General features: G+C 45.6%; 4 protein-coding genes across 4 annotated transcripts in view; 2 read left to right on the top strand and 2 right to left on the bottom strand.

Annotated features, from left to right (window-relative positions):
* triob (trio Rho guanine nucleotide exchange factor b) overlaps positions 1–6,063 on the top strand; it is a 61,096-nt gene extending 55,033 nt beyond the window's left edge. Inside the window, exons 56-57 of the mRNA XM_047031972.1 lie at positions 206–344; positions 555–6,063. Coding sequence (XP_046887928.1) covers positions 206–344; positions 555–1,100 — 685 coding nt within the window. The 3' untranslated portion in view covers positions 1,101–6,063. The remainder of the gene's footprint in view (positions 1–205; positions 345–554) is intronic.
* Positions 6,064–6,222: 159 nt separating this feature from the next.
* On the bottom strand, positions 6,223–9,452 carry si:cabz01093077.1 (C-C chemokine receptor type 1). The gene is made up of 2 exons (XM_047036388.1): positions 9,300–9,452; positions 6,223–7,896 (listed from the first exon to the last, which is right to left on the bottom strand). Exon 2 carries the CDS (start codon positions 7,890–7,892, stop codon positions 6,861–6,863), a length of 1,032 nt encoding a protein of 343 aa, XP_046892344.1. The 5' UTR covers positions 7,893–7,896; positions 9,300–9,452; the 3' UTR covers positions 6,223–6,860.
* Positions 9,453–10,806: 1,354 nt separating this feature from the next.
* On the bottom strand, positions 10,807–11,580 carry ccr2 (chemokine (C-C motif) receptor 2). The gene has a single exon (XM_047031904.1). The coding sequence runs from the start codon at positions 11,578–11,580 to the stop codon at positions 10,807–10,809; it is 774 nt and encodes a 257-aa protein (XP_046887860.1).
* Positions 11,581–14,638: 3,058 nt separating this feature from the next.
* Positions 14,639–27,295, top strand: part of cobl (cordon-bleu WH2 repeat protein) — a 35,019-nt gene continuing 22,362 nt past the window's right edge. The window contains 3 exon segments of the mRNA XM_047043420.1: positions 14,639–14,800; positions 15,074–15,294; positions 26,541–26,735. Coding sequence (XP_046899376.1) covers positions 15,248–15,294; positions 26,541–26,735 — 242 coding nt within the window. The 5' untranslated portion in view covers positions 14,639–14,800; positions 15,074–15,247.

The raw sequence follows: 27,295 nt of genomic DNA, 5'->3' as shown, positions 1-27,295 counted from the left end.
TTTGGTGTGCTGGGTTGACCAGTGTTTGGTGTGCTGGGTTGACCAGTGTTTGGTGTGCTGGGTTGACCAGTGTTTGGTGTGCTGGGTTGACCAGTGTTGGTGTGCTGGGTTTGACCAGTGTTTGGTGTGCTGGGTTGACCAGTGTTGGTGTGCTGGGTTTGACCAGTGTTGGGTTGATGGTTGTTGGCGTGTGCCGTGTGTGCAGGGCTGACCAGGGCCGCCTGCTGGACCACATCGTGAGCTGGGGCAGCCTGACGGAGGAGAGGGTGGCTCTGTACCTGAGAGACATCCTGGAGGCCCTGTGCTACCTGCACAGCTGCAGGGTAGCCCACCTTGACCTGAAGGTAGCCCAGCCTCCCTCACTTACCCACACTAACCCTCACACAACATCCATGTTTACCAGCCCTAATGAGAAAAATCATTTACGAGGGAAAAGGGTTGATGTGGGTGTGGCAACCCTAACAGCCCCCCCCTCAACGTATTAATTCACTGTCTGTCTGTGGGTGAGTATTTTAGTTTGACCCTGTGTTGCGTCTGTGGAACCCCCTCCACAGCCAGAGAACATTGTGGTAGAAAACACCTCCGTTCTTCCCGTGGTCAAGCTGACGGACTTTGGCGACGCGGTCCAGCTGGACTCCTCCCAGCACGTCCACCCTCTGTTGGGCAGTCCCGAGTTCTCCTCCCCTGAGCTGGTCCTGGGCCTGCCTGTCTCTCTGACCTCTGACCTCTGGAGCCTGGGTGTGTTGACCTACGTGCTGCTGAGCGGTGCCTCCCCCTTCCTGGACGACAGCGTGGAGGAGACCTGCGTCAACATCTGCCGCCTGGACTTCAGCTTCCCTCCGGACTACTTCTCCGGGGTGAGCCGGGCGGCGCGGGACTTTGTGCGCCTGCTGCTGCAGGCGGAGGCGGGGCGAAGGCCCTCGGCGGACGCTTGCCTGCAGGAGCCCTGGCTGCAGCCGCACGCCGGGCCCCGCCCCCCCGGCCACCTGGACACGTCCCGCCTGGTGTCCTTCATGGAGCGGAGGAGGCACCTGAACGACGTCCGCCCCGTGGCCAGCATCAAGGCCTTCCTGCACAGCCGACTTCTCAACGCTGTGTGACCGGCCACACCGACCACCGCGTTAATGATCTCATCGTCCCCCAACTCGCCACCAAGGATCCTGCTGCTGCCTGCTGATCCCCCCCCCCCCTCCCTGCCTCCCCTATCCCACAATCCCTCTAAACTCCCCCCTGCCTCCCCCCACCAACTTGCGGAGTCATGGTTTTATCCTGACTTGCAAACAAACAGTTTGAGACTTCTTAAAGACTTGACTAACAGGGAGAAGAAAGCGTTGGGAGGAGCCTATGGTGAAGGACCCTCTTGTTTGGACAGTTTCTTTAAAATAAACGTGTGTTTTCGGTTGAACACAAGAGAAATGTCTTTTTGTAATGAGAGATTACTTTTTGTAAAGATAATGTATAGTAAAGTAACAGAGAACTTTATTCATATCTTGTCAAGAACAGAGGTTCGGAAATGATCAAAACAAGTTGACACCTGAACAGTACAGGTGATGTAGATTAACTTTGGAATAACCTCACATTTACCGGTTGGAGACCAAAATCATGTTTCAGATAAATCGTTGAAAGTCTTGGCCTTGCTTCTTGTGTGGGCCTAGAATCATTTGAAAGATAAACTATTTTAGTGACACTTGTACAACTTATGACAAACAATAAAAGCTTCAACAGCTATTATAAGTCAGATATTTCTTCAGATTTCTAATGCATCAGCCTTACTTTGTAAAGAAAGTGTTCCTGCCTTCATTCTCATTTGAAGACTCACAGTTGCTGCTTCAGCTGAGTGGTTAGGTTGACCAGTGGGAGAACACTTTCATGGGGGTTAAGGATCAGGTGAGGGTTCCGGTGAGGGTTAGGTTTCAGGTTAGGTTTGGGGAAGACTTTGGGTTCAGGTTTAGAAATTGAGGATAGGGTTAAGGTTCATTGTTATGGTTCAGGTAAAGGGGTTAAAGGGTCAGGTTAAGGTTAGGTTTAGGGTTTGGATTAAGAGTTTGGGAATCAGGTTAGGGTTAAGGTTCATGTTTAGGGTTACGGTTGAGAGGTTAGGGTTCAGGTTCATTGCTAGGGTTGCAAGGTTAGGGTTCAAGGGGAAGTAGCTCCCCTTTGCTCTAGTTTTATAGCAGCACTCATTACTAAATTTTATTATCCATGCACTCATACTTTTCACAAATTTCTCATGTGCAATGTTGCAGCTTTAATGTTTATGCAACTATTTATTACGGCTTGTGTTGTAGCAGGATTCTAACAAGGCATGTTCCTGATACTGCAATAGATGTCTGTATTGTGTTACTTTTTCCTGTATTAAGTTCAGTATTAATATATTGAAACCTCAACACGGGTTTCTGAAAATAATGTAAGAATGGTATTTGTAAAGGCACTTATGTTTGTCATTGTTCGATTTTCCTGTAACTATACCAAAGTTAATCATGATTTTTCCCCTCTTGAAACGTGTTACGATTGGATCATGTTAAGTTATGACAACCACACTGAACTTACACATGGCTGTTTGCATTTATTCGTTGTGGCATTATTTATTACTATTGTTAGTCGTTTAGTGCCTGTAACTGAATAATGTAATGAACTTTTAAAACACCACGTTGTGCACAAAGTAGTGATTTGCTGTGCAAGTTGGTTTGGCTTTAGGTTCTGTATTTCGTATGTGTTGATATGATTTGCTTCCTGAGCTAATGTAAGACTTACACGTGTTTGGTTTGGGAGAAAACTTCTCCAGAACTATAATAGTAACAATAATAATTGTAATAAAATAATAATAATAATAATAACAATAAGAATATAAACATTTCAATAACTCTGAGTAAGATGCAACACACACCTCACTCCACCTTCTCTAAGGGAGTTGGCCACTGCAGAGAGAGAGACTGTGGGAGAGGACGCTGTTCAAATGTCCACGAGTGGCTGTAGCTCAGTGGTTAGAGCATTTAACAGCAGAATAAGAGGTCTTAGGTTCAAATCCCCCTCTGTTCGTGGCTTTGAATGAAAGTGTCTGCATAATGAACATGTTGCTGTTGTCATGTCAGAGAAGCTAAGCTCTGAGTGGCTGTGAACTCGTACGTTTGTTATTTATTCATGTGTAAAGCTGTACAGCTAAGAAACTGACTCGGCCAACCTGGATGGCACATCTTCATTTTGTATACGTCATTTTGAATGTTTTACTATGACTTTTGCATGTATATTAATTTGTACAGAAAAAGGAATATTGTGTTTACAGATTACATGATGTATATATTTATTTCTGTCCTCACTTATTTTGCCATTAAACATATGGAACATAACAAATGGGGAGTTTTGTATTTCAGAACATAACCATTGACACATCCCGATGTTAGGTCCTTGTTGTTGTTGTTCTCATGTCACACTAACACCTTGTGCACAAATAACACCTCTGCAAGCTGTGGGAGATCTCAAGGACGATAAGGAGCAACTTTCTGATCTTGTCTCATACCTGCAGCTGTGAGTTCTCCCAAGATGATTCACAGCTTTTTTTTCAGATAGGTGAAGACTGTTTTCTGTTTCCCTAACTTCCTGTATGTCCTCCCTCTGTCTTCTCAAAGGCAGCCCACAGTTTACAACTGCCCCAGGGTTGCCAGGTTTATAACTAGCCCACGGTTATCAAGTTTATAACTAGCCCAGGGTTATCAAGTTTATAACTAGCCCAGGGTTATCAAGTTTATAACTAGCCCAGGGTTGCCAGGTTTATAACTAGCCTAGGGTTATCAAGTTTATAACTAGCCCAAGGTTTCCAGGTTTATAACTAGCCCAGGGTTGCCAGGTTTGTAACAAGCCCAGGGTTGGACAATGTTCATACGTTCCACAGACCAGGGTTAGCAAACACTGAATATGCCAAACTAATGATTCTATTAACAATTTAAATCAAGAGATTTAGGGTCCTTTTGAAACACAGATCTTATTTCAGTGGAGCTCTGCTTACGCACAATCCATCAACAATAGAAACACAAATACGTCAATGACAAAAGATCTCCCCTTTCTTTCATACGTTTTCATCCATACATTATTATACATGACATAGTGTAGTAACTAACATATGCCAGGTGTTTGACACAGTGAGAAAAGCATGTTCACTGTTCCTGGTCGTTGTCATTTGCATGCAGGAAACTGTGAAAGATGGCATACTTATTATGTGCCTCTACCTTATCAGGTGTGAAAACTTCTAAGATTTTCTTAGAATGGAAGCAGAAGCACTTTGCATTAAACTAACCACCGACGTGCAGAGTGGTGTATGAGCTTCCTAACTGACAAACCATGCGTAAATCACAGACAAGCTTAAATGGGTTAAAATATGTATACATCACATTAATGGTTATTTAACTAATAAAAGAAAATAAGGTTAAACGTGGGTGATTACAGGATTTAAGAAGTAAATGAAATAAACTCTGACCTCTATTTCTAATAAAATATGATCATTTTTATAATAAAAGGGTGTTTGAAAGTTAAGACATCACTATCTCAATCTAGAATGTAAGTCGTTTAAAAAGTTGACTTTGTCAAGCTGAAGGAGCTGGAGGGTGATGTGGAACTTCTGAAGCAGGAAATGTTCCAAAAACAATGTGACATGGACAAAACAATGGAATATTGCAAGATAATAGCCAACGTCAGTGAACACTTCAATCACTCCAAAAATATGTATTTCTGTATTTAGCCTTTATTTAGCCAGTCATTAAGGACACTTTCTTATTTACAAAGGCAGCCTGGCCGCTTGAGAGGAAGATGGGAAAGGGCTGCAAGATAAATAAAAAAGAACACATTTAAAAAAAGCTTTAAAAGCTTTTAACGTACACAACAGTAACTACATGCCAAGACGTTAAAGAAGTCACAAGGAGGTAACAGGCAGCAACAGAAAACCTAAAGGCAGAGTCACATGGAGGACACAAGGCTGTATATAGGACACTATATAAGACACACACAAACACATGAAGGCAGTATATAGGAGACTATATAGGACACACACAAACACATGAAGGCAGTATATAGGAGACTATATAGGACACACACAAACACATGAAGGCAGTATATAGGAGACTATATAGGACACACACAAACACATGAAGGCAGTATATAGGAGACTATATAGGACACACACAAACACATGAAGGCAGTATATAGGAGACTATATAGGACACACACAAACACATGAAGGCAGTATATAGGAGACTATATAAGACACACACAAACACATGAAGGCAGTATATAGGAGACTATATAAGACACACACAAACACATGAAGGCAGTATATAGGAGACTATATAAGACACACACAAACACATGACATACCCACAGCAAAGCACTAGGGGATACAAACAAAGTGAAATATCTCAAAAAGAACATGTGGACAGGAAATAGTTCAGTAGGTGTGAAAACATGTGTCTGTGACTACATTCTTGATTGAACCTTTAATGGCAGACAGGGTGACACATTTATCAAAGTTTCAGAAAGTTTTGTCAGGTTTTGTTCCAGCCAGTGGCTGCAACAGACATGTTGACACACCAAGAGAGGTTTCAGATTCAGGGACTTTTAACTGAATACAGTTTACTCTATGTATGGTTCTTTTCTTAGAGATTACAAGTGAAAGGTTTGTCTTTGGATTTGTCCTGAATTGATTATATTGAGTGGTTATCATCATGGAATATAAATATTCTTCACCTCTGGCACACTGTAGCAGGCAGATAACACTGTGTTTCCGGATCTTCACTTATCTAGGTGGCCTACCAAGCCAACCACTCAATCATTTCCTGTCAGACTACATTCACACTACAGTGTATATGGCCCCAGACTGCGAGATGGTTCATGCTAACCTGTGGTAAAGGTTGTTTAACCCTGAACCAGCATTGCATTCAATGTTTGGCTTCAACTCATGTTCTTTTCGTCTTTTTTATGTTCAGCCCTTGGAGATGTATGCTCTCAGCACCCCTAAAAATAATAATAAAAAAATGAAAAGTATTATTGTTTATTATCATTTGATGTTGGTAGTTCATGAAGAAAGGGACATCTTTAGTTTTTTCATTCATTCAATATTTTGCTGAAAAATACATAAATGTATTAATTGTTATCCAGTGAAATTAGAGATTAAATTAGCAAGGTGGTTTAGCACTTTTGCAAGGCACTGCATTCATGTTACATTCTCATTGGGGGCTGAGCACCCCTAAAGATCTGATCCTAGAATCGCCCCTGGTGAAGGGTTTCTCTGGCAGACGCTTTTATCGAAAGCGCCGTCCAAACAGGGCACATAAAGTAGGCCTACGGTCGAAAATTAAGGATCAGAAGTTCTAGCAGTATTTTGGATGTCAGCATTAGGAACGATGTGTTTTTCCCAAGAACAGTATAGGCCTACGTGTACAATTTCAGAGAGGAAGCAATGCAGGATATCCTTGACAGTTACAAACTCGGGTAGGCCTACGTGTTTGAGTAGCCTTGGCCTTTATTTATTTGCGATGGAAAAAGCGTTTATGTAAATGTCAGTTTAGGTTCATGATTGGTAAAAGATCAAAAAACCGCATCGCATCTGTTGTACCTATTTGAGTTTGAAAATGTGTTGATGCAAATGTCTGCATGTGTTTGTGATTGTATTAGGCTACACCTTGTGTTCACTTTGAGCTGTGTAGTTTGCCTACATTGGTTACTCAAGCAAACAATCTGAAGAACCTTTGAAGAAGAAGATGATTGCTGACCCACAATTTTCCTCCACAGAAAGTTATGTAGGCTAACATAACATCAGCACATTTTCCCTCCTTCCCTAAAATACAGTCCAAAACTTTATCTGAACAGCTCTATCATACAGGCGTGTTGGAAGTCTCATTTTCTGAACCTCGGCTCTGAGTGCGGGTGTTTCGTACCACGTGCTTACAGAACAGATTTTTCGATAACACGAGACGGAGGCGATTTCTAAATTTTTCTCCGACAAACGCATAGATGACTGGATTGACACAGCAGTGGGTCAGAGCAATAATCTCTGTCACCTGTAAAACCGCATTCACCCGCGCAGACATTTCACAGCTGTTCACTATGTTAAACATCTGCAGTGTGAGGAAAAACACCGCCACGTTGTACGGTACCCAGCAGATTACAAACATACAAACTATCCCGAGGATGAGCTTCATAGCCCTGTCCTTTTTGGAGTTACGTGACCTCTGTAACACGACCAGAATGCAAACGTAGCAGTACACCATAACAGGCAGGCAAACGAACAGGCTCACAGCGTTTTCGGCAAAGTTGCGGTACATTTTCCACGACGTCGCCGCGTCTTCTGGGTAGTGCGTCTGACAACTGAAGGTGCCGTCCTCGTCTTCGGTTAATTGTGCGAAAACGACCTGCGGCAGCGCGGCAGCAACAGACAGAGCCCAGATGATGACGCTCGCCGCGGTCCCGTAGCGCAGGGTCCTCGCTCTCATGGCCGCCACAGCGTGGACGATTGCCAGGTAGCGATCCACGCTCATCAGAGTTACAAACAAGGTGCCGCTGTAGAGGCCCAGCTGGTACGCACCGGACATCACCTTGCAGAGCCCGTCCCCAGAATACTGCTGCTGCAGGGAGGCCCAGAGCGGCAGCGTGAGGACGACAACCAGGTCCGACAGAGCCAGGTTAAGCAGACACACGTCCGTCATGGACTTGAGTTTGATATAGCGGATGAGAACCCAGAGAACGGCGACGTTCCCCGTCAGTCCCAGACAGAATACCAGATAGAGGACGATCATCTGGTAGGAACCCTGCACCAGGCCGGGATTGGTGTCACAGGGCATGGTGGAGGAGTAGTAGTCATAGTCCTCGTTGTTCTGGGTGACCAGGGAGGACTCGGTGGTAAACATTTTGCTGGTTAGGAGAAAGATAGCATTTAAACAGTTAAACCATGTCAAGGTTGTGGTGAAAGACATCATTAAAGTTAAAGCTGAGACATTAATTTCTGTTTCATAACATGAATACTGTGACCCAGTTCTGAAGCCATGCGTCTTTTTGTGCATGATAGATATTCTCATGAATCTCCCTTGAAGGCCAGCTAAATCCCAACCTGGATCGATCACATCTCACAATTCTATGCCCTTATGAAGTGTACTGGATGTCTTATGATGACTAAAACCGAGACAAAAAGTGACATTCAAAACTCCCTAAACAATAGGCTAACTGTTCAGACGTCTTCCAGGAAATGGTTTGAAAATCCCCTTAAATCACATTAAAAGGATTGCTTAGCATCTGGCAATACTCTGCTTACCCCTCAGCATCCTAGGAGGGGTAGATAAGTTATTTTATACCTTGCTATGTCCTAACTGGGTAAAAGAGATTGCAGCAACTTTGATTGTTTCAACAGGTCACACTGACTCAATGCACGCATATTGTATCCTATCCTGTGTCCAAACACTACTGATCAGATTTGGGCTTTAGATTCTGTTTTAGATTCTTTTGGCATAAAAATGTTTTCAGCTCCTGAATAACGTTTTCAGTTCATTTGCATTGTTATCTGTTTCCCGACTAAGTGAAAGGTTTCCCAGGAACTCTTACTGTTGTAATGTGATAGTCTAAGTGTGTTCAGTCCCAAAAAGTGTTTTGATATAGAAATGGTGTTTTACTAGTCAGTGATTTCATGTTTACTGTAGTAGCTCACTGCCTAAATACCAGCCTTAAACAGTTCATACTGACACAATACATCTACCGTATGCTTCCACATACTACTGACAAGAATGCATTATATTCAGTTTAGGAGACGTTTGTTTTTTTTATTGCTTTAAAGTGCTTTTCAGCTCCTGAATAGCGTTTTCAGTGTAGATATAAATAACTTCAGTAGATTGATCTGCTCAAATGTGTACCCAGGACCTGTGGGTTGTGTTTGTGACCAAACTCTTAACATGTTCCTCCGCTGTACCCATCCCTGTACTGTCATCTTCACCACATACTCTAACCCTAGCCCTAACTCCTGAAGTTACACCTGCAGGACCCTGTGTCTGCGGTTCACAACCACACACATACACACACACACACACACACAGTCAAGAACACAAACCACACACACACACAGTCACAAATAAATACCACACACACAGTAACAAACACATACCACACACAGTAGCAAACACATAGCACACACACACACAGTCACAAACACATACCACACACACACAGTCACAAACACATACCACACACAGTAACAAACACATACCGCACACAGTAGCAAACACATACCACACACACCACACTAAAAGAAGTGAAGATAAGTGACTTACACCTTATTCAGTTGTTTCTCTGCGCACAGTAGAAGTGATGTATCTGAAGAGAACGGCTAAACTAAATACTTCTTCACCTGTGTACACATATTGCTGGCTTCTTGTGTATTCTGGTAAAGTGTGCTCTTGCAGAGTGTGAGGTGTGAATGTGGTTTCCTGTAATGGCCTGCACGCGCTTGCAGCAGAAGGGAATCAGTGGGGAACTGGAAACTTTGAGCATCAGAATATTGCCTAAATGTTTTTTGATACAGAGCAATGATGTTTCAGGCGTTGTGGTCCATCTCAGTGATACTTGAACGTAATTAGACTAAATGTTTCCAATGGGCATTGCCAGTGACGTCAGACTTAAGGATGGGTCCATTGATGCACCAAACTGATTATTTCCTTCTAGACGTTTGAGCAGGAACTCCAACACACAAAGGTGTTTATAATCATGTGTCATAAACATAATTCAAGTTATGAGTCATAACTTCCCTGTTCACATTTGAACATGAATGTAAAGACAAAAATGTAATCAAGGAACCCAGCTAAGTGGTTAGATGATCTGACTGCTGATCTAGAGATTTGGATCAAAGCGTCTACTTATTGAATATATCCTCATTCATTGAACTGGTAAACATGAATGTAAAATATGTCAGCTATCACAGAATGCACTGCGGGTACACACACACATTCTCGAATATGTAGTGGCTTACAACGTGAATGATTGTCTCTCCACTAGGGGGCGCACAACACCAGACCCAAACCAGTACATTTGTACACAGTTGTTTAGAAAAAGTCTAATCTGTACTGGGAGTATTAGACAACCGATTGCGAAATATGTTGGTCAACACCCATGAAACTTTAGGCTGATAAACTTTGATAAATGAAATGTTAGAGGTTTCCTTGTCGATCACATTGGGCCCGGTTGATGGTGAGTAAAGCACTTATGAAACAGTGAAAGTAACCTGACGTGCCAGCACATGAACTGTGACAGTGGAGGATGTATTACACGTGTGTGCTTCTTAAGAAGCTGCGCAGCATCGCTCCTCTCGTGTCCTCACCATCAGTTAACATATTTATTCATAAAAATAATCATATTTATTACCATTTGACATCTGAAAAAGACCATAGCACAAACAAAAGTGTAAATACACAGCACTCGTGTATGATTATGTCTTGTGACCTTGTATTCATTTCAGCTGCCTCAGTGAGAGTGTTGAACACACTCACAGTTCTTTTTGTAGGCTATTTTTCTACATCCTGAAACATTGTGGTTGACCCGTTAAAAAGCAAGTTTCACACTACAGAAGACCAAACACTGAGTAAGAACAACAAACACAAATGACAATAAGCTAATTAATAACCCGACCCCCGCAAACTGTTGAATAGTAGGCCCGAATACTGAAAATATCACTTAAAACTATTCACAGTTTTTTTCACAGTTTTACTGTGGAAACGTTTTGTTTCCACAGTATTTAAAAGCAAACGATTATTATTATCTATTTATTTTCGTTTTCTTTCCAGCTCAAGCCACGATGGTCGTCATGTCAGACGACTTGGACAACACTGAGCTTCTTCGGTCTGACAGCTCGCTCGTTGCAGACGGCGGGAAAACCCCCGGCAACCAAGCCCTCAACTGCCTCTGAACACGACTCCTGAACTTCTGTCCTGCAAAAGCGTAGATGATGGGATTCAAACAGCAGTGAGAGAAAGCGATGGTCTCTGTCCACTGCAAAGCCAGGTCGACGCTATTGGAAACGTCACAGTCAGCCGAAACAACCGCTATGGTTTGCAGATAGTGCAGGAAGATCACCGTGTTGTACGGGGTCCAGAAACAGAAGAACGCAACAATTATGATGAAGATGAGTTTGATGGCTTTGTGCTTCTTGACGGTTTTGATGTTGGCCAAGATGGGGATAATTCTAGAATAGCAGACCCCCATGATCAGGAGAGGGAGGAGGAGTCCCAGGATGTTCATCTCCAGGTAGCTAAACTGGCGCCACGTGGTCTCCGGGGGAAACTCCTGTCCACACCGCCCTTCCTCCACCCGCGTGAAGGTGAGGGTGGGGAGAGAGGCGCACAGGCTGGCCAACCACACCAACACAGAGAGGACGGCCCCCACCCGGACAGACCGGAGCCTGGCCACGGAGTGGGTGTGAAGAATGACCACATAGCGGTCAACACTCATGGCCACCATGAAGAAGATGCTGCCGTAGAAACCAATGTTGTGGAATCCCGTGACCAAGCGACACAGGAAGTCCCCAAAGGACCAATCGGAGGCGGCGGCGTAATGGGCCATAAACGGCAAGGACAGGATGAAGAGCAGGTCGGCCAGGGCCAGGTTGAACAGGCAGATGTCCGTCAAGTTGATCTGGTTGGGGTTTAGCAGCACACACACCACCACGCTGTTGCCCACGGCGCCCAGGAGGAACACCAGGCTGTAGAGGACAGGCAGGAACACCAGGCTGTAGAGGACAGGCAGGAACACCAGGCTGTAGAGGACAGGCAGGAACACCAGGCTGTAGAGGACAGGCAGGAACACCAGGCTGTAGAGGACAGGCAGGAACACCAGGCTGTAGAGGACAGGCAGGAACACCAGGCTGTAGAGGACAGGCAGGAACACCAGGCTGTAGAGGACAGGCAGGAACACCAGGCTGTAGAGGACAGGCAGGAACACCAGGCTGTAGAGGACAGGCAGGAACACCAGGCTGTAGAGGACAGGCAGGAACACCAGGCTGTAGAGGACAGGCAGGAACACCAGGCTGTAGAGGACAGGCAGGAACACCAGGCTGTAGAGGACAGGCAGGAACACCAGGCTGTAGAGGACAGGCAGGAACACCAGGCTGTAGAGGACAGGCAGGAACACCAGGCTGTAGAGGACAGGCAGGAACACCAGGCTGTAGAGGACAGGCAGGAACACCAGGCTGTAGAGGACAGGCAGGAACACCAGGCTGTAGAGGACAGGCAGGAACACCAGGCTGTAGAGGACAGGCAGGAACACCAGGCTGTAGAGGACAGGCAGGAACACCAGGCTGTAGAGGACAGGCAGGAACACCAGGCTGTAGAGGACAGGCAGGAACACCAGGCTGTAGAGGACAGGCAGGAACACCAGGCTGTAGAGGACAGGCAGGAACACCAGGCTGTAGAGGACAGGCAGGAACACCAGGCTGTAGAGGACAGGCAGGAACACCAGGCTGTAGAGGACAGGCAGGAACACCAGGCTGTAGAGGACAGGCAGGAACACCAGGCTGTAGAGGACAGGCAGGAACACCAGGCTGTAGAGGACAGGCAGGAACACGCGGCCGAACGCCTGCACGCTGGAGTTGTTGCATGGTGCATGGAGGTCCTCTTCCTCGTAGTAGTCTGAGTAGTCGCCTGTGAAGACATCGCACCCACAGTCATTGTTATCTGCTTACACAGCAACCATGTGCTTCTCTCGCACCGCCTCTCAGAGACAGGGGAGATGGTGTAGCTCAGTGGTTAAAGCAGTTGACTGCAGATCAAGAGACCAGGGCAGGTTCAAATCCCCCCCGCCCGCCTGTGCTCTATGTGTTTTTTTTTTATAAAGGACTCTGCTACATGACCCTCTAGTGAAAAGAAGATTTAGAGAGCCAGTCATGGTTGTGGATTGACACCGACACATCTACAGATGGATCATGAACAAACGATGCACCGTTGTAGAGGCAGTTAACACAGCCTCGCTACATGCATCTCTGACAAATTATTCTGCAGGGTTAGAATAATATTACTGGACAGTTACAGTGAACATTTTTGAAATATTGCATTTCATACATTGATGGAATCACTTAAAACAAATACTCTAATACTGTCGTACCAATAGTTTTTTAATTTAATCTGAGAGCTTATGAACATTGCCTGGTTACAGTTATAATATGTATATATATATATATTATTGTGTATAAGCTCTATGTTCCCCTTGATACAATCACCCCTGGTGACAGTTGCTAATGCATTGTACATGACGCTTTATATGACCCTGGATACTGTCACCCCTGGTGACAGTTGATAATGCATTGCACATGAAGCTCTCTATCACCCTGGTTACAGTCACCGATGGTTACAGATCTGTATCAGTTGTACTCACCAGACATGATGTTCTGTGGGTTTATTTGGATCCAAAGCCTGATGTTATTCTGGTGATGTTAACTCTGTTGTCTGCAGTCTTCTGTCCTCTGTGAAGTGGGGGCAGTTCCCTTTTGAGTGGCATGCCTCACTGCTAGTGACATTTCCTGTATCGGCTACATCAAATAAATTTGTAGTAAAAAAAGAAGAAAAACACAATGTAAAAATACTTTCAATAAAGTTACAGACTCTCAAATGTTAAGTGTAGTAATAAGTATTTTGTTAGCAGACACATTTTCTCCAAAGCTACGTACAAACTCCTGATCTGATCAGAATGAATATTTGACTCAAACCAAACTCAGAACAAACAGAAGATAGATGAATAATGTTGTTATAGAAGGAGACTGTTTTTAGTCAGTGAACATGTCTGTAGATATATCTCTATTTAGAGACTTCAGTGTACATATCAGGCACGACAAGAATCTTCAGTACGACAAGAATATCAGAACTGCACTTTTTGGGGCATTTTTGCCTGTATGGTTTATTTCAGACAGAGACAGTGTGGAGAGGACAGGAAATGAGAGAGAGGGGATGACGAGCAGTACAGGGTCAGGGCCGGACTCGAACAGAGACCACCGCAGTGAGCTTTAGCCTGGTGCGTACCCTAGTCCGGTGAGCTCCAGGGCGCTCACAGCTATACTTCTGAAGTGACAAATTGTTCCGGATCATTTGTCACCTGCTAAATCTGTAAAACTACTGCTGCAAATGATAGTTTCTTGTGAAGTTGACCATCGGCTGAGGTTTCAAAAAACATAACAGTCCAACACTGCCCTCTGGTGGTGGGAGAGTACTTCACAGCTGCAAACTGAATGTTTGAACATGGTCACCATTGCCTATAGGGGCGGGGCTTCTATGAATATTTAGAGTAAAGTATTCTGGGACCAGGTATTTAAATTGAAATATTTGAATATGGAGTGGTCCTAATTGTACACAATGTAGACTATTATTTACACCATCAGATTTTACCTTGCATCAGGAAAAGGCTGAAATTACATTTTGCACTCTATGGAAATACGGAACCCACATGAACTAACCTACACAGAAAACGTTATATTAGTAATCATAGGATATTTATTACAATCCACTTTTTCATACCTACGTAAATTTATAATGAAGTTTACACGGAATGTGTGCTTGTGTCAGCCCTGTGCAGCGCTGGTAGAGAAGGCTACTGAGAGCTGGTTGTAGCGCTCTCCAGCTGGTGCAGGACGGCTGAACCGGGGAAGGATTCCCGGCGAGCGTGATTGACATGAGAGTGCTGACGAAGGCGGGCAGTTTGCTAGTGGAATTGGAACGACCGACACGGATTATTTTGAAATCTCCTTGAAAGAAATTATAGAAAATGAAAATATAGACAATTTGTCTTTGATATAATGGTAAGTTGCATTTGTATTAAATGATCCGTGATTGATTATTTTGTAGTTGTGTCCACGCTGATTTTTTCGTAGTTTGCATTTTTGTTTTGCGTTTAAGTAGCCTAGTAACGTCGTGAGAGTAGTGCGTGACACAAGTGTCAAAATAATAAATATACAACTTTCAACAAATCATATTATTACACTCTAACCTATTAACGTGGAGCTACTTTTTTATTAAATGTAATACTGTCGGACTAATCTTTGTTTTTATTATTGTCTTTGCTCTCCTCCTAGGTGATGTGGATATCAATGAGGTTAGTTGTCTGTGCAATGCTGGTGTCCTTGGTGACAGGGCACAGTGAAAATCGTGTGAATAACATTTAAAGTTGGGAGACCAGTTGATTCGCTATATAAACCAGTAGGCCTACGCCAGAAGGAAACCAGTTTAATCAGCGCCTCAATCAAAAAATGATGGACTACAGAGAAGTGAACGCGGCAACAAAACCACCAATAGGGTAAGTAGGCTAGTATAATTGACGAGTTCTCCTTTGATTTCATACACGTCCGCTTCTTATTACTTCGGTAAAACTAAACTCGAAACTCAGTTCAGTCAAACATGTGAAATAAGAATATCCCATCTCCTCCAAATATCGCTGAAAACACGCAACACCTGTTTACATGAGCTGTTCTAAATTCAGTTTGGGATGTTTGCTGGTGGCCATGCCTTGTAGATGGGAAAGTGGAAAGCAGTAGGCTAATCTATTTTACTGCTGGATGAACAACATTTGAATGGAGCGTTTTCTTATCTGTTACCAGCAGCAAGGCTATACTCTGCAAGGCATTTCTGCTGTATGACTAACAAAATATACCGTCTCTGAAACTCAGTCTTTGTTGTTGCTTCAGAAGTTGGTAGAATTAGTCTGCTCTCTCAGTCTGTCAACTGTCAACCATGTTTTTAGTGTTAAAGTGCTCTCGGTTGGAAATAGATTTGTATTCAGTTTAATAGTTAATTGTCAGATTTACCATCTAACCTCCCAATAGTGTTGTTGTAATCCCACAAACCCACTACACTCGGGTGTGTCAGTCCTGTGTGTCTTCATCCAACCTTAAAGGTTTGGACTCAACAAAGTAATTCAGTCCTCCAGCAAGTAGAAACGTATTCAACCACAACGGTATGACAGGACGCAGGTAAGCAACAGTCCGTCTATCAAGGGGCTAGCCAGGTTAACCCTATGGAACAGGATAAAGAGAAGGTTACGTGTGAAATGTAATTTGTCCACGTTTATTCAAAGCGACGTACAGTTGGTGTATAGGTTGAATATGGTTTCTGCTGTTACAGGACTGTCGTGTGTCTCCTTTGAGGAAGACTGACAGGAAATTAATTTCATATAACATATATTATGATGTACTTTCTTACCATAAAAGGCAAAACGCATTACATTTAAATTTAAATTGTATTTATCTAGTGGATACTTTTATTCAAAGCGACGTGCAAGTTTTGCATTTAGAAAGTACAGCAGAAGATCAGGGATCAGGGGTGCTCAGTTCTACAGTGTTGTGATGTTCAGAGTCATGGAGGAACTGTATTTATTAACCACATGGCTAAGTAGCCACATGGCTAAGTAGCCACATCTCAGCCAATAGGCACGGTGGACAAACATGATTTATACAACACTTCAATAATAACATAGCGATTGCTAAACTATACAGTTACAGATTCTGGCAATGGGCCACAAGATCACATTATGTTCAGTTCAAATAATAATTTCATGAATTCATTTAGCATACGCTTCTATCCAAAACAACATCCAGGGGGATTTGAACCTCTGAGCTCTGGATATGCAGTCAAATGCTTTAACCACAGAGCTAAACTCCAAGTTAGTGCCATTCTTGTGTTTATAAATCACAGTGTCGTCTTCCATTCTGGTTAGTCTTCGTGTCTTCGGTGAGTCAAACCACTTCACAGAGAGAGAGGACTGCAACTCTCCAGGGGAAGCCATCACAGAGAGAGAGGACTGCAACTCTCCAGGGGAAGCAATCACAGAGAGAGAGGACTGCAACTCTCCAGGGGAAGCAATCACAGAGAGAGAGGACTGCAACTCTCCAGGGGAAGCGATCACAGAGCTTGTGAAAGGACTGACATTCTCACCTGTGTATCTGGGTAACCAGCTCTGGAGATCTCAGCTGGCAGTGAGGGAGCAGGAGGGGGCCACTCAGGCCGTGTGTGGTCAGTGAGGGAGCAGGAGGGGGCCACTCAGGCCGTGTGTGGTTTCCGAGTGATGGAGGGGTTCACAAAATGAGGCCTTGTTGCCTCTCCGTCACTCTGTAATTAATGACTAGGAGACCAGCCAGCTCAGCTGACCTCAAAGCCTTTCCCCTCAAAGAGCTGTCTCTCTCTGTCATACAGGAGGGTTAGGTTTCCCAAAGCCTTCGTCGTGGACGTGTTCCTGTCACCAAACAAAGCCTATACTCTCATTCAACAGCTAGGTGTTTTTATTAAACAACTGGTCAGTCATTTACACATATTGACTGCATGTCAACACAGTCTCTGTGGAGGTCTGCAGATACCGGGCGTTGTCAAGAAAAATGAATGTGTGACTTGGGAGACCTTCGCCTGTCCAAACAATGGTTTTATATCATCATATGGGTGGGTCTGCTCTCTGTACTTGAGGACATCAAGGATATTTGTGGCCTTGTGCCTCCTGCAGTATGTGACTGAACCCTAAAAGGGATTACAATGTTTTGTAAAATGTTGAGTCATATAAACCAAGACAACAGACAATCAGCCAGTTCTGCGGGGGTTAATATAGGGCTGTGCTTGGACCAGCTTTCCTAAGACAGAAAGTTTGTTTTTGCTTGTTTGTGTGAAATGGAGGTCTATGTGAAAAGGACTCTGACCTACCCAAGGTCTCCACACATCTGCTGTACACACACAATCTGTCTGTGTGTGTGTGTGTGTGTGTGTGTCTGTGTGTGTGCGCATGTGTGTGTGTGTGTGTGTGTGTGTACTCCCAACACACAGCCCAGTAAGTACAGGGATCTCTGAATTGATTGACATGAAACCTCCACTAACGTCAACCTCCTTCCCTAAAATCTTGTTTGTTGCTTCAAATGTTTTGAAATAGTTAAATATACCAAAGAGCAGCAGCTGAACATATTGAATTTAAGTGCAGTAGACCGTGTTGTTAGACAAACACTGTACTATATGATCTGTGCCTTTTCTCCTGTTGTTTTTTTTGTGTATTTATATAACCGTGCATTTAGAAACTGTATATTTTGAAACTGTATTTGTTGTCTTGACTTGTTGCTTTTGCATCAGAGATGTTTCTTAAAATAGTTTGTCTATCTGCTACGGAAGGTTATCTTCTCCCTCCAGCCCTTCTAGTGGTCTGAGGTGTCTTCAGTCCCACACCCTGACCCAACACATCATAACCCAACACACCCTGACCCAACACACCATAACCCAACACAGTCTGACCCAACACATCATAACCCAACACACCCTGACCCAACACATCATAACCCAACACAGCCTGACCCAGCACATCATAACCCAACACAGAGCCACACCCTGACCCAACACATCATAACCCAACACAGCCTGACCCAACACATCATAACCCAACACACCCTGACCCAACACATCATAACCCAACACAGCCTGACCCAACACATCATAACCCAACACAGAGCCACACCCTGACCCAACACATCATAACCCAACACAGAGCCACACCCTGACCCAACACATCATAACCCAACACAGCCTGACCCAGCACATCATAACCCAACACAGAGCCACACCCTGACCCAACACATCATAACCCAACACAGCCTGACCCAACACATCATAACCCAACACACCCTGACCCAACACATCATAACCCAACAAAGCCTGACCCAACACATCATAACCCAACACAGAGCCACACCCTGACCCAACATAGCTCCCCACCTTAACCCAACACACCCTGACCCAAAGCTCCACACCATAACCCAACACACCCTGACCCAAAGCTCCACACCATAACCCAACACACCCTGACCCGACATAGCTCCCCACCTTGACCCAGCACACCCTGACCCACACAGCCACACAACATCTTCCCCTGAAAGGCTGGCCTACAGGAAGATCAGTGTGGTCTGGATTCCAGCTGGCTGAGCAGTCGTCATTCTGTCTCTGCTGGCTTGAAGGCTATTTGTGTGCCATACAATTATAGCAGAATCCCAACATCTGGGCAGGAAATAATCTTTAAAAATGTGCCCTGAAATTATGTATATGTAGATATTTAAATCCTTTTGAAATATGAGAGCTAGCTATGTCTTGCTGGCAGTGGTGTGTGGCCGGGAATAACTGCGTGTTACTCGCCTGCATGGTTGCCGGCGACTGTAAATATAGATACGCTAGCAACAGGAACCACTGCTGGAAACTGTTTAGTGCTGGCTTCACCTAAAGCATAGGGACATGTTCACCCTAAGGTTCCAGTCTGTAATGTTAGAATAGAGAAGGAACGGGATATCCACCAATCCCTGAAGCTGCTGTCATTCTTAGCACAAGGGGTCCTAACAACACTCGCCTCTCAGAGGGAGCTGTGGGTTTACTCATCTACCCCAAAGTCATCCTAACTTCTGTCACCCGAATAACGTTTACCAGCAATGTAGTCGTGTGTGATTAGTATTGTGGCTAGTATGAACAGACTTCTGACAGTTAGTCTGTGTTCTGTCAGAGATGTTCACTGGTAGAGGTGTGCGCCCTGTCTCTATAGTTCTGTTGCCAGAGCTATTTTGGGGGGCTGCTGTCAGACAGGGACTCTGCCGGCTGGTATGTGGGTAAAGGCCAGCCTGTCTAATGTACCCTCACCAGAACATACTGGGTGTGACCTTAAAGCTGGAGTAGATCATGTGTTTATAGTGTTCCCACACTTAAATCTATAAAATAGCTGTTGCTGTATAATTATGAGGATCGTATTCTGACTTGCAAAAGACAGTTGCCCTGTTGCATAGCATCACGTTTGCATGTTCTGCATAAAGGCCTATACCTGATAATATTGTACACTATGTTCTGCCTATAGACCTGATAATATTGTGCAGTATATTTTGCCTATATACCTTGGTAATATTGTGCAGTATAGTCTTCATAGACCTTGGTAATATTGTACAGTATGTTAGGGCTAAAGACCCTTCTAATACTGTACAATTGGTCCTGTTCTATGTACAGGCCTGGTAATACAGGCTTACTATAATGATGCCCTCATTAGGTAAACAACCTCTGAGGTATTGTTTCTCAGTGGAGCAGGGCGGCTGTGCTGCATCTGCTGAGAGACCAGGGGGGGCAAGCTGGAGAGCATCAGGTGCTTCTCTGTGGCTGCTCTGCCAGTTCCCCTCTGCTAATGAGGCTGAGCGAGGGAATCTGGCAATAACTAATTGTTATTTTCTGTCCCTCCCCTCTCTCTCTTTCCCTCCCCTCCCTCCCTATTGGCCTCCATCCATCCCTCCCTCCCCTCCTTTCTCCATTCCTCCCTCCATCCCTCCCCTCCTATCTCTATCCCTCCCTCCCCTCCTCTCTCCATCTCTCCCTCCATCCCTCTCACTGTACCTACCTCCCTCCAGCCTCTCTCCTTGTTATGTTTTTGTGTGTCTGTTTGTATCTTCCCTTCTTCAACCCCTCCGTTCTTCAGAGGAGCAGTTTGCCCTCAGCAGAACAGGGTGTGGCTCAGTATGCTGCTGGGAGCAGCCAAAGAGGTAACCAGAGAGCCGGCTGGACATATGCTGGATTAGGAAGTGGCATGCCTAGCAACTGCAAACAAATGCCCACAGGGCTTGAATGTCATACGTCTGGGTCATTCAGGACTTTGATCATAAACTCACAGCTGCTTCTTACGCGCACGCGTTTGGGAAGGGAGGGCGGGGTTGTATGGTTGTTATGGCAATGCCTTCCAGGAGGCATGCGGTTGCTAGGATGTGTCACATGGGGCTTTACCACACATTGTAGAGTTGGACTGGACTGTGTGTGAGGCCAGGAGCCCCTCAGACCTGGACTGTGTGTGAGGCCAGGAGTCCTTCAGCCCTGGACTGTGTGAGGCCAGGACCCCTTCAGACCTAGACTGTGTGAGGCCAGGACCCCTTCAGACCTAGACTGTGTGAGGCCAGGACCCCTTCAGACCTGGACTGTGTGTGAGGCCTGGGGCCCTTCAGACCTGGACTGTGTGTGAGGCCAGGACCCCTTCAGACCTGGACTGTGTGAGGCCAGGACCCCTTCAGACCTAGACTGTGTGAGGCCAGGACCCCTTCAGACCTAGACTGTGTGAGGCCAGGACCCCTTCAGACCTAGACTGTGTGAGGCCAGGACCCCTTCAGACCTGGACTGTGTGTGAGGCCAGGACCCCTTCAGACCTGGACTGTGTGAGGCCAGGACCCCTTCAGACCTAGACTGTGTGAGGCCAGGACCCCTTCAGACCTAGACTGTGTGAGGCCAGAAGCCCTCAGACCTGGACTGTGTGAGGCCAGGACCCCTTCAGACCTAGACTGTGTGAGGCCAGGACCCCTTCAGACCTGGACTGTGTGTGAGGCCAGGACCCCTTCAGACCTGGACTGTGTGAGGCCAGGACCCCTTCAGACCTAGACTGTGTGAGGCCAGGACCCCTTCAGACCTAGACTGTGTGAGGCCAGGACCCCTTCAGACCTAGACTGTGTGAGGCCAGGACCCCTTCAGACCTGGACTGTGTGTGAGGCCTGGGGCCCTTCAGACCTGGACTGTGTGTGAGGCCAGGACCCCTTCAGACCTGGACTGTGTGAGGCCAGGACCCCTTCAGACCTAGACTGTGTGAGGCCAGGAGCCCTCAGACCTGGACTGTGTGTGAGGCCAGGAGTCCTTCAGCCTTGGACTGTGTGTGAGGCCAGGACCCCTTCAGACCTAGACTGTGTGAGGCCAGGACCCCTTCAGACCTGGACTGTGTGTGAGGCCTGGGGCCCTTCAGACCTGGACTGTGTGTGAGGCCAGGACCCCTTCAGACCTGGACTGTGTGAGGCCAGGACACCTTCAGACCTAGACTGTGTGAGGCCAGGACCCCTTCAGACCTGGACTGTGTGAGGCCAGGACCCCTTCAGACCTGGACTGTGTGTGAGGCCAGGACCCCCCCAGACCTGGACTGTGTGAGGCCAGGACCCCTTCAGACCTAGACTGTGTGAGGCCAGGACCCCTTCAGACCTAGACTGTGTGAGGCCAGGACCCCTTCAGACCTGGACTGTGTGTGAGGCCTGGGGCCCTTCAGACCTGGACTGTGTGTGAGGCCAGGAGCCCCTCAGACCTGGACTGTGTGAGGCCAGGACCCCTTCAGACCTAGACTGTGTGAGGCCAGGACCCCTTCAGACCTAGACTGTGTGAGGCCAGGAGCCCCTCAGACCTGGACTGTGTGTGAGGCCTCAGACCTGGACTGTGTGTGTGAGGTTCCAGACACATCTGAAAGCTGGTGACTAACGGCTGAACATTGCAGTGTGCATGTGTTTGTCCTCATTCAGACTCTTCCAAGGTTATGGCTGGTAGTGAATTGTTTTTTATGAACTCAAGTGAGAAGGTCCTAAACACTAAAGTCTTATTTAGATGGATTTATATAATGTCTACTTGAGGGATTTGTGTGGCCTAATAAAGGTTGTATTGTTCTGGTCTAAAGTGTCACTGGTCAGCTTTGTGTGTGTGTGTGTGTGTGTGTGTGTGTGTGTGCCCAGTTCTGGGACGACATCCAAATTGGGAAAGATTTTCATCCTCCATGTTGTGGTCTTTTTCAGTACGTAGCCTTTGGTGGTTTTAACCTTCTGCTAACAACATGGCTGACACGAACACATTATCAAGATAAACTCCCTTCTGCAGTATGTGTAGCAAAGGTTTTGATTAGCTGTATATTAGCGGTACAGTGTCCCTATTCCTCATCACAAAGCATGAGCCATTCAATGAATGAACACATGTAATCCTAGTTGCACAAAGCAGTTTCTTTCTGGTCTGAAGGTATTATTCCTGGATCCTGGTTAATACTATTATTCCTGGTCAGATCTCTAGAAATCTTTTATATTATTAGTGTTTGGAACGAGACTGTAGTATAATGTAAATGGGTCAGGTAGGCTAGTTTCATTATTTGATCAACAGGAATTCAAATTCTGGCTTAAAACATGCAAAGTTGCATAGCAACTGTCCATGCAGAATAGTGCCCTATTGTTGAGTCGCTGTTTAACAAAGAACAGACAGCAGCTGGTGTTTGTCAACCCCTCTCCTGTTATGGTCATGTGACCACTATTCACCTGCCCTGAACAGACCCACACCTGCATGTCCATGAGGCCAGTGAGAGACAGGCAACATCTTTGTTACTATGGGCCCCGTCCACTCAACAAACACAGGCAGGTTTAGCTGGTGACTCATCAGAACATTCTCATCTTCCATGGCAACAACCTTTTAAGAGTCAGCAAGGGTTAGCCACAGAGTCAAGTATGGTCAGCTACTGAGTTAGCTAGCTACTAGCCCAAGTCGGCTATAGTTAGCTCCAGTTAGCTAGTTACTTGCCCAAGTCAGCTAGAGTTAGCTCCAGTTAGCTAGTCAGCTAAAGTTAGCTACAGAGTCAGCTACATTTACCTACAAATTCAGCAAGAGAGGGCTATAATTAGTTAGCTTCTAGCCTAAGTCAGCTACAGTTAGCTATATTGTAAGCTAGAGTTAGCTACAGAGTCCGCTACAGTTAGTTACTGATGTGCATTTGAGTTCCAATACGAAGGCTGCAACATGTAGTATCGGAGGCTTTGTTGGCTGTATAAAGGCGTTGATCACTTAAATTGTCTGGATAGGAGACAGTCTCAATTGCATTCCTCTCTCTTTTTATCACACACACACACGCACACGCACACGCACACAAACAAGAAGGCTAATCTCTTAATGAGGCTAAAACCACCATGAGGTTGGTGCATGTTGGAACAGTAGCCACCTGGCCTTGTATAACCCCTCCTCCAGCCTGGCCCTGCCTTGCTGCCTCATGCCTTGCTGGCTGGAGGGGCTAGTAGCGTGAAAGTACTAGCATATTACTAATACAGACCACTTTGAGCGACCTGCAGCATCTCACTGACTGACGTTTGTAGATATCAACTACTTGTGTTTGTGATACACAGGTTGTCCTTGAGGCTAATCAGGCTTATGACTGCAGTGGAGAGTGGTGATCGTGTGAAGCTGAGTGGGAAATGTCTATGATGACTCTGTGTGTGTGTGTGTTCAGTGCATGGGATATTTGAGCAGTGTAAATACAAGTAGGCTAATCATACATGATGGCTGTGAAGAGGAGGAGAGATGGTAGAGTGGCAATGGTGCCATCTTGGGGTGGCTGTGGTCACATGCTGAAAGTACCGGCCACAACAACTGACAACCTTCAAATAAGGGAGACAAACCCTGCTTATTCTAACATTTTGTCTTTCACAATCTTTGCACACATGTAGACATCTCATATAAATACCACGCTTCAGATTTTCCCAATCTGGACCCCCACTAAATGTTTTTTGGAAGTCTGTAAAAGCACAGTCACTTTAATGTTACTGTTATGTCCTAGCTTTGTCAGAGTATAACTAGAATGTATGCTGTTGTAACCCTGCTAGCTAGCTACAGGAGAAGGACCCAGAATGTATGCTGTTGTAACCCTGCTAGCTAGCTACAGGAGAAAGGTGTGTGCGAAATTTACGTCACTTTGTAGTGGGTGGGTGGTGATTCAAAATATATTTTATGACTTGACACTATGTTTCGTGTTTCACAGTGGAACCATACTTAGTAATAAATTATTAACTCAAACACAGGGTAGAGTCCAAACTCTCGGTATGTTCTCATGCATTCTTCCCCATTAACAAGTTTAGAGGGGATCTCTTATGCTGGCACATACTCTTGTTTCAGAGAGTCAAAACAGTTTGATTCACGGAATAATTTAACAATTTATCATCAACAACTGCACAAAGACTGATTTGACGTGAGTGACATTGTTATTTAATGCTATTTGCTTGGACCTGTGCTCACATAATTTCCGTAGAGAAGCTATTAGTTGCTTGCATGGCTAAAGGTTATCTGTGTTGTGGTGGACAAAAATGTAACCGGTTCCAGTGTCAAATAGCCTACAGGGCAAAAAGTAGTAAAAAGTAAGTTCCACCTGTTCTATGAATAAGCATGATTAGAGCTGTATGATTTTGAAGTTGGGTAAATATTTAGAACAGATATTTTATCAAACCTGTGTGCAGTACTAGTAGCACCACAGGAACCATTCCATGGGTCGTATTGTAAAACAATATTTTCCTCAGAACTGTGAAAGTATGAGGCATTTACATTTTACATTTATTCATTTAGCAGACGCTTTTATCCAAAGCGACTTCCAAGAGAGAGCTTTACAAAGTGCATAGCTCACTGATAATAACAACGTTTAGAGAACATGCTGTTGAGAGATGAGATGTTCACTAACATGCAGATGTTAGATGAACTCGGGGACCAACCTTTTTATGTGTGCTAATAACCACAAACATGTCACGATAAGGACCATAATAGCACACAGGACACCATGACAACCGATAAACAGCCTTTGGATTCTTACAAGCCTTGTTATGTGACCATTTAGAGACAGGAAGTCATTGATATGCAAACTGCATCTGAGGTTCTCAACTTTTCATGCTGTTCTTTGAAACATTTTACGGTTGGCTTGCTACATAGCAGACAACTTCCATAACACTATTCAAATGGGAGAGTGTCACTAAACTGTACCTAGTCATTATACTGGCGTGTACATGTCTGAACATCTCAATACCTAGTTATTTTAATATCATGTGCATGTTAGGCCAGTGGGGCATGTATACCTGGCATCCCCAGTGCTATGGTGTTACCAGCTGATCACCACATCCCTGTCCCAGTGGTACCAGCTGATCACCACATCCCTGTCCCAGTGGTACCAGCTGATCACCACATCACTGTCCCAGTGGTACCAGCTGATCACCATATCACTGTCCCAGTGGTACCAGCTGATCACCACATCCCTGTCCCAGTGGTACCACCTGATCACCACATCCCTGTCCCAGTGGTACCAGCTGATCACCACATCACTGTCCCAGTGGTACCAGCTGATCACCATATCACTGTCCCAGTGGTACCAGCTGATCACCACATCACTGTCCCAGTGGTACCACCTGATCACCACATCCCTGTCCCAGTGGTACCAGCTGATCACCATATCACTGTCCCAGTGATACCAGCTGATCACCATATCACTGTCCCAGTGGTACCACCTGATCACCACATCCCTGTCCCAGTGGTACCAGCTGATCACCACATCCCTGTCCCAGTGGTACCAGCTGATCACCATATCACTGTCCCAGTGGTACCAGCTGATCACCATATCACTGTCTCAGTGGTACCAGCTGATCACCATATCACTGTCCCAGTGGTACCAGCTGATCACCACATCACTGTCCCAGTGATACCAGCTGATCACCACGTCACTGTCCCAGTGGTACCAGCTGATCACCATATCACTGTCTCAGTGGTACCAGCTGATCACCATATCACTGTCCCAGTAAAACCTCAACTGGTGATTGTTCCAACCCAAGTAGGCTGGACGTCTCCTGTCCTTCCATTAACCTGGTTGATCCTGAGGGTTGGTCCTCTATGTTGGTCCACACCTGGTCTTCACCCGGTCCTCCCCCTGTCCCCCACACCTGGTCCTCCCCTGGTCCTCACCCCTGTGTCTGTGTGCCCCCCCCCCAGCAGGAGGATGAAGTCGCGGGCCCCCCCTCCCCCCCCGGCTCCAGAACCCGCTCCCCGCAGGATCTTCCGTAACGCGGTGCCAGACGGAGGAGGTCCGGTGGGGCTGGAGGCCCGGGACAACACCCTGAGGCCCAGCCTGGACATCCAGATCACCCTGCCTCACGGACACCAGACCAACAGCACCGTGGACGGCAGGTGAGATCATACACACACACACACACTGCTGTTTCTGATTGGCTGGTGGGTGGCATGTAACTTTGTATAACTCCAGACGGCTATATCAACTTGAGCACCTTTCAAAATAACAGCGCACCATCGGAAGTTTGGTAACTTAATAAAAATAAATGTTCGTTTTTTTTACGGAGCCGAAGCACACGACCCACCAGTTGAGAAACACTGTTCTAAACAACCCTGCATGAATTCAACATGAAGTCATTTTTAACTACGATTGGACAATCTTGATGAATAGGATTCCCATGTCTGAACTGGAGTCCTAAATGTTTTCATCTGCTAATGAGCAAGGGCAGTTTTGCGGGTGTGTTTGGGTGGTTGTGTTGGGGCGTGTTGAGGGTCAGTGTACCAGTCTTTCAGCAGCTTTGTCCCAGGCTGGCCTCCCTCTCTCTCTGCCCCTAATGAGCCTGCTGATCCAGGACATCTTGCCCTCCAGGCAGAAACACAAGGGGCCCTATGTGGGCCTGGGACGCTGACTCGCAGGTGGCACATACAGCTCTGGGGTGGGGGGTGTGGTAGCTGGG

The sequence above is a fragment of the Hypomesus transpacificus genome, chromosome 2, assembly GCF_021917145.1.
Source record: "Hypomesus transpacificus isolate Combined female chromosome 2, fHypTra1, whole genome shotgun sequence".
Taxonomy (NCBI): domain Eukaryota; kingdom Metazoa; phylum Chordata; class Actinopteri; order Osmeriformes; family Osmeridae; genus Hypomesus; species Hypomesus transpacificus.
This window is presented reverse-complemented; position numbering and strand designations above follow the sequence as displayed.

Bases quoted from the DNA above. Each gene is read 5' to 3' on its own strand.
- si:cabz01093077.1 (XM_047036388.1), bottom strand. From the start codon at position 7,892: ATGTTTACCACCGAGTCCTCCCTGGTCACCCAGAACAACGAGGACTAT.
- ccr2 (XM_047031904.1), bottom strand. From the start codon at position 11,580: ATGGCCCATTACGCCGCCGCCTCCGATTGGTCCTTTGGGGACTTCCTG.